The following is an 8,094-nucleotide window of genomic DNA, read 5'->3' as shown; positions in this document are numbered from 1 at the left end:
GGAGGACGGCCCTGCTCTGACACGCGGGAGGACGGCCCTGCTCTGACACGCGGGAGGACGGCCCTGCTCTGACACGCAGGAGGACGGCTCTGCTCTGACACGCGGGTTCGCCATGAGTTGGGGTCGACCCCACAGCACACGGTTACTGAGTTTGTTGGTACAGAAAGTACTTTTTAAATTTTGGGGAAGTTTCTAAATATTTTTTGGCTTTTAAAAAGAACTACTATAAAAGAAAACTAAATTTTCTTATTTGTTACGATTAATAACGCTTGACTGCTAAAAACCCACCCAGTGGCTACACTGAAGATAGGCCTGGTGGAGATCTGCTTCTGTTAAGATTACAGCTAAGATCCAGGAAAGCAGTCTGGCTAGCTCAGATTATTTTTCTGAAGCCAGGCCACAGAAGGTTCTTCTCCGGGCAGATATGCACACCTGGCCCGGTCATTTGAAGAGGGGGGCTGAGGTGACATGGGGACACGTGACCTGGCCACCTCTCAGTAGGGGTCGGGGAGAACTCTCTAAAAAGGTTGTAGGCGGAACTGGCATCCGAAAATACAATGTCAAATAAAGCCATTGTTAGAAGCTTGCCTGGTAGACCGTTGTCCTGAGACTGATGAGGGCGAGGTAAAGCCGACGGAAGAACACTCAGGCGGGGACACACAGACCTGATGTCTCTGTGGGTCGGTTCTTCACTTAATAGTTGAAATAACAATGCTGATTCAGTGATATGTAACATGCAGAAACCTGACACAGTCTTAGATCCACTGTAAGTACTCAATAATGCAAGCTAATTTTTATTTTCCTGCTTACTGAAGCCTGGATATCTAAGCGGGGGTACATGCTTTGGTACCTCCCCATATGTTATCTCTCAAAACACTCAGTAAATCCTAGTTAAAACAAAAAAAAAATTACAACTAAAAAACCCTGCGGAGCATTTTTCTACTTTGTAACATATGGTGTCGCCGTGAGTCGGGATTGACTTGTGGACAACCAACAACAGCAGCACCTGGGAACCCCTATCATTTTGCCTGTTTGCAGAAATCATGGCTCTGACCTATAAACTGAGTGAGGTAAACAAATTATGCCAGTATTTTAAAGTTAAGAATGTGATAACACAGGGTTAAGTTTTTGTTCTGGTTTTTTTTCTATAGCGTAAACTTGGCAGAGTTATAAAGGATGGGGGAAAAGAGGAAAATTTAAAACTCTCTTGCTTTCAAAATTAGAAAATTTTAGACTTGCTTTAAATGTTTACTTAAACACTCTAATAATACCCTAAAAATCTGCATCTTTAATTTGAAGGTCAGTGATGCTGTATCCTCTGTTTGGAATGTCTCTGTGGATCTGTTCATCTCTCTTGTTATTTTGTTCTCTTCAATTTTTGCTAAGAATTATTTAAATTTAAAAGTCCACCATTTACAAATATCTTACCCTTTTGCTATTTTATATCCACCCCCCATGCATTGTAATTTATATGTTTACCTTGTAAGTTATCTTTTATCATACAAATCAGCTGACCAGCTCACCCGTCCCCCTTGTCCAGGTGCCCTTTTATTTCCTTAGGGTGTGGCCTTAGGGGAAATCTTTCCTTAGTAGTCACCTGTGTGACTGACAGGTTGAAGTTGGGATCTTTTATGGTCTGTATTAATGGATCTGATTCTTAGAAACTAAGTTGCTTGCTAAGAAAATTACCCTTTTTATTTCTGTTTTTAAATGCCTTGGCATTTGTCCAACAGTTACTGAGAAATCATAGTACAATTATATTTGTTTTTTTCTCAGTTGTTTCTGTGTTTGACATAATGGTGAAAATTAGAGAACCTTGAGTGGAAAAAAATGCATCAGTAAAATAAAAGCATATTGCAATTATATTCTGACCTTGATTTTTTTCCCCCTCTGTAACTATATATTTTTCATAGGATTAGTTATAATCTCAAATATATCTATGCCTCTTTGTGTTTGCTACTGAATGTTTGCTAGTAGAGTAATTACATGCCACTTTGCCCTTAAATGAAATAATGCTTTTGTAACTTACAAAGATGGCTGAATTGTCTGAGATTTTGTCTTTTTTAAATTAAATTTTCTTACTGTTCATACTGATAAAAATCCAGCTATACTCTACATATCAGGGTGAATTAGTGTGTTGCTTATAAAAACTAGCTCTTCTGTTTAAGTGAATAGCAGATAAATATAATTTATATGGAATTAATCTAGCATATTCAATGGCAAGCTGTAGAACAACCATAGCATAGTTAGATTTGGATTATTCATGGTGGGCTTAATGAAGTTCTTAAATTTCAATCAGAGATAATATAACTATATGTTAAAATGATGATAACCTCATTATAGTAGTTCTGTTTATCTCTCAACACAGTTAATTAGGTATATGTTTACAATTAGAAGGGAAATATAAATCAAAAAGTCTAAAATGCAAAGATCAATTAGTGCTTTAATAATTTAAATTGAAACCTGAAGGTAAGAAATTTTAGTTGAAAACAAAGATAGCGGGCTTTTCCCTATGGTCATAAAATTTTTTACATTTATTCATATGCGTGTTTATAAAGGAGATTGGTGTACATAATTGACAGCTTTTAGCATTGCTAACAAGGATTAAATATAAGACCCTGATGTCATTAGCGTTAGGCAAGGTATACATAACACCCGCGCCCGCGCGTACACACACTTACAGAACCCTTGAGATGAATACCCCCAATCTAAAGTGCTGTCTCTCTACTCTCTGTTTATTATCTCTACCCTGCTTTCCTTTTCTTTATTACCAGGTAGTGCTCAGTGCCTTATATTATATCTGTATTTCTTTATGTACTTCTCTCTCTCTACACTTTTTTTTAATTGTGGTGAAAATACAGGTAACAAAACATATGCCATCTCAACAGTTTCTACATGTATAATTCAGTGACCTTGATTACATTTTTCAAGTTGTGCAACCATTCTCGCTATCCTTTTCCAAATCATTTACCACCATTAAGATAAACTGAGTCTGCCCTAAGCAAAATCTCCCCTTTCCTCCTCTCTCGTGTCCCTGATAACCACTAATAATCTTTGATTTCTATATATTTGCTTATTTTGTATAAGTGAGATCATATAATATTTGTCCTTTTGCGATCGACTTAAATCGCTTAGCATGGATGTTCAACATCTATCCTTGTTTTGGCATCCATCAGAACTTCATTTCTCTTTATGGCACAGTTGTATTCCATTGTGTGTATATACTACGTTTTGTTTATCCATTCATCTGTTGATGGACATTTCAGTTGTTTCCACCTTTTGACTATTGGGGGAATTGTTGTGATGAACATTGGTTTACAGATTTCTGTTTTCGTTCCTGCCTTCACTTCTGGGTGTATACCTAGGATTGGGATTGCTGGGTTGTGTGATAGTTCTAGTTCTATGTTCAACTTTTTGAGGAACCTCCAGACTCTTTTCCACAGTAGCTGTACTATTTTACATTCCCAGCAGCAGTGGATGAGCGTTCCAGTTTCTCCACAACCTCACCAGCACTTGTTGTTTTCCATTTTTTTGGTTATTTCCATTCTAATGGGGTGAGGTGGTACCTCATTGTGGTTTTGATGTGCGTCTCCCTGATGGCTAATGACATTGAACATCTTCTCATGTATTTGTTGGCCATTTGGGTGTCCTCTTTGGTGAAATGTCTGTTCCAGTCTTTTGCTTGTTTTTTGATTGAGTTGTTTGTCTTTTTGTTGTTAAGTTGTAGAAGTTTTTTTTAAAATACATTTTGGGTATTAGAGCCTTATTGGATATATGGTTCCAAAAAATTATTTCCCAATCTGTAGGTTGTCTCTTTACTTTGTTGATAAAGTTCTTTGATGAACCAAAAGTATTTAATTTTTATGAGAACCCAATTAATCTGTTTTTTTTTTTTGCTGCTTGTGCTTTTGTTATCCTATCTGATAATACAACGTTAAAAACTAGGTCCTACAGTTTTCTTCTAAGAATTTTATATTTTTAGTTTTCACGTTTAGGTGCTTGATCCATTTTAAATTGGTTTTTGTACATGATGTGAGGCATGGATTCTGATTCATTCTTCTGCTGTAGAAATCCAGTTTTCCCAGCACATTTATTAAAGAGACTCTTCCTGTTGAATAGACTTAGCAGTCTTGTCGAAGATCGCTTGACCATAAATGTGTGGTTGTTCTCTGCACTTGAATAGGACTTTCACGAGGGTAGGGACTGTTTCTGAATTGTTCACTGTTGTATCCCAGTACCTAGAATAATACTTGGCATATTATAGGCACTAAGTAAATTATCTATTTGAACGAATGAATAAGTGACTGCTCTTATTTGGAATTAAGTTTCCCTTGTTTAGCCTTTTATGACTCATGTCTTCCTTCATCTTATTGCAGTTATTCATGCATTTACCTCATTTACCTTGTAAGATCCTTGAGAGTAGTTTCCATGTTAGATAAATTTTTATTATTCCTCAGGTACCCAACTCAGTGCCTTCAGCATGGAAGGTACTTAATACATTTTGTTGAGTGGATAAATGAGTCTACTCAAGTCTTGTTCCCTACAGAATATATTAGTAATGGCTAATATATAAAAAATGTACATATATATAGGTTTATGTAGGTATTTGCTTGATTATATACAGGACCCAGCAGCAATGGACGAGCATTCCAGTTTCTCCACAACCTCACCAACACTTGTTGTTTTCCATTTTTTTTTTGTCATTTCCATTCTAATGGGGTGAGGTGGTACCTCATTGTGGTTTTGATTTGCGTCTCCCTAATGGCTAATGACATTGAACGTCTCGTGTATTTGTTGGCCATTTGGGTACCCTCTTTGGTGAAATGTCTATTCAAGTCTTTTGCTTATGTTTTGATTATTTTTTGATTAAGCTGTTTGTCTTTTGTTGTTAAGTTGTAGAAGTTTTTTTTTTTTTTTTTAAGATTTGTTCACATGTCATATGTTTTGGTAAAACAGCTTTTAGTGTCATTCCTAGGCATAACTGTGATCAAGTTTATTGCCACATTGCCATAAATGCCTATCCCATTGTTACAAACCCTAGGGACTTGGCATTGCCAGATTTCTCTTGCCTGTGTCTTCACCTCACCTCAGCACTAGATTCTGTGTGTCCCTGACACTTAAATCACTAGACTAATGGGAAATGACAGAGGGGACATATTGGCTGTTTTTCCCCTTACACTGTATTTTATATTTTTATGGAGGCTTCCTAGAGATAGGAACTTAAGCATCGTCTTTCTTTGGGGAGTCTTGGAAATGGAAAATTGTTACACTTTATATCAGCTATGAGAAGCGTGATAACTTTGAATTGTCCTTGGGGAAATAATGTGGAAGGCAAAGCCTTCTGGCACCCTTTAGACTATCCTGTAAACTATTTACCTGCTGACCAGGTATGTAGGGAGCTAGTTGATTATAAAATAAGTTTTTATAAATTTGGTTAGTATTTTACATTTAAGGTTGTTTTCTGTTATGAATATGGTGAAGAGGACTATTTTATTGTAATGCTAATAGAGTCATGTAGGATGATATGCTGTATAACTAAATGAATGGGTTGTTGCTTATGGTTCCATAAACAGATTTTCAGGTAGTGAATTTAAATATAGGGTAATCATAATGTTGACCTCTCTTCAAGCCATTAGTTTTATGGTAACTTTTTTATTTTTATTATTTTACTCTCATATCACAGAGATAGTATTAGTTATAGAGAGTTGAACATGAGGTCAAAAAATGGAAAGATTATTATTTTTTTTATTTTTGAGATTATGAATGAAGTTTTAAAGCTAAACACGAAGACAGCAAGCAGAACAACAGAAAGTACCTCAAAAAGCTCTCGCGGTTTGAGTGGCTTTACTAAGATAGAAAAGAACTTCACCCTTATTAGTAAGCTCTTAGATTCTGATGCTTAGATCATTAGTGTTATACATCGAGGCCTATAATTGGTATTCATAAGGAGGATCACACGTCTTCAAGAAGAAGATTTAGTTGTTTTTATTACACTTTGGTTTTAAAAGTCTGGGAAATACGTTATTCAGTTTAGAGAGATTTTTACCCAAAATACTTTTTAAAGCAAGTATTGTATAAATGGATAATTCTCCCTGTACCTGGAGGACTTGACTTTCTAGAGTAACTTGTTCTTTGGTGCTACTGGTTAGCTAATAATTTTGCCATAAATATCACTTTTTAATGTTTTAATGCCCTTTTTCTTTCAGTTTTTTGTAGCATCGGATCCCACAGTTAAAACAGATAGACTGTGGCACGACAAGTACACTTTAAGGAAATCCATGATCCCTTCATTTATTACAATGGATCAGTCTAGAAAGGTAAGGCTGAAGAATTGTTTTTATGATTTTGATGTTCTAATTCTATGTATACCTGATATTTGTGATTAAACTCTAAACAAAATTTTGTAGCATTTTAATATTTTTTAACACTCTTGATGTGAAATTTATATTAATTGAATATGGTAGCAGATTAATACGCTTTTGTTGTATTCCGAGAATTCATTTGATACTAAAACCAAATGCTTTTGTTATTGAATTTTTAATCAATAGCCAATGTATAGCTTATGAATATCTGTAATACTTGTAGGACTTGTCGTTTTAAGTTTGTATGAAGGTAACCATGGACTGTTTCCTTTGTTCAGGTCCTTCTGATAGGAAAATCAATAAATTTCTTGCACCAGCTTTGTCACGATCAAACACCAGCTGCAAAGATGATAGCCGCCACAAGATCTGCAGAGTCGCCCAAAGATGGTATGATAATGGTGATAGTAGAGTTCTCAAGTTATATTTTTGTTGCACTGTGCTGACAGATTATCTGAATTGTCATCTTGGTACAGAGTATAATATACATAAAATACGTGTTACTATGAAAATGTTTTAATTCTTTTTTTATACAGAATAAAACAGTAAGTATTGGAAGAATTGTAGCTGTTTTGCCTTTTTTAGTTGTTTGTGTTACTTTTTTATAGTTAGTATGCCAAAATAGGAAAGTAAAGGAAAAAATTTTGCTAGTGGTAGCCATGCTTTGGGATGTAAAGGCTCATTCAGAGATCAGCAAAGATTTAGCAAGTGTTAATTGTGTTCAGAATGCCGTGTTAAATTGTTGCCTGCCTTAGAAGCTCTCTGGTTTTCCCTCATTCTTCCCTTGTTCCCTTCTATTTTTCCCATTTGCTTCCTGCCACAACTTCAGTAATATTATGGTGTTTTGTGTATGGCCGACTTATTTGATAGCTTTCCAGTCGTAATTATATTTGCTGTTTATACTAGCACTTTGATTCTTCGGGAAGCTTACTCTGCATAGGACATTGGGGTAGGTATTTGGGGAGATAATACGAATTCACCATGGACTTTGCCTTCAATGAGCTTATAGTATGATAAGGGAGATAAGATTCAATACAATACAATAATAAATAATAAAAGGCAGAAAGTGATAAATAAAATGAGATATATAGATAAGGTGCTGTAGGTATTTTCAGACAAGGGCAACCTGGAAAGCTTTAAGGAAGAGGTAATAACTGAACTGACCCTTGAAGAATGGGTAGAATTTGACCAGGAAGTGGGAACAGCATGAAGAAAAACGTGAATATGAAGTAGTGGGAATGACTCTTTTGAAGATCATAGTGAAAATACAGGAAAACAAGTTTTGATCAGAACTGCTTCACTAAATTACTTTCTTCTTGATAAAATAATATAATAAATTAGGGAGAGAGCAGAACTTGGTCGCTACATTAGTATGTTATTGGATGCTGTCTTAGTAATGGATGGTGGTGGAATGGAGAGTGTTGAGAAAGATGGTATTTCACAGAACTTCACGGCTCTATGGACAAGGGAGCAGAAGAGAGAGAAGAGTCAAAGATGATACTAAAGCTTTGAGCTTACAACTCAAAGGGGAGCAGGCAATTTAGGAATAAGATCGGGTTGGGAGAGAAGATTTTCAGTTTGGAGCAATTTGATTTTAAATAGCTAATAGGACATATTAGTGTAGATTACAAGGAAATGCTGTATTGAAACTCTAGATAAAGGTTAGGGCTGAATATAGAGACTTGGGAAGCACCTGCTTGAAGTGGAAACGGATGGTGTAGAAATAGCTCCAATT

At 35.8% G+C, this 8,094-nt stretch overlaps 1 protein-coding gene across 3 annotated transcripts in view; it reads left to right on the top strand.

Moving 5' to 3' along the window:
• TUBGCP3 (tubulin gamma complex component 3) overlaps positions 1-8,094 on the top strand; it is a 109,857-nt gene that overhangs the window by 49,094 nt on the left and 52,669 nt on the right. For all 3 annotated transcript variants that reach the window (XM_023737408.1, XM_023737410.1, XM_004382947.2), the window contains 2 exons: positions 6,207-6,317; positions 6,641-6,749. In XM_023737408.1, the coding sequence (XP_023593176.1) occupies positions 6,207-6,317; positions 6,641-6,749 (220 nt within the window). The remainder of the gene's footprint in view (positions 1-6,206; positions 6,318-6,640; positions 6,750-8,094) is intronic.

Source organism: Trichechus manatus, unplaced genomic scaffold (assembly GCF_000243295.1).
Source record: "Trichechus manatus latirostris isolate Lorelei unplaced genomic scaffold, TriManLat1.0 scaffold00102, whole genome shotgun sequence".
Taxonomy (NCBI): domain Eukaryota; kingdom Metazoa; phylum Chordata; class Mammalia; order Sirenia; family Trichechidae; genus Trichechus; species Trichechus manatus.
This window is presented reverse-complemented; position numbering and strand designations above follow the sequence as displayed.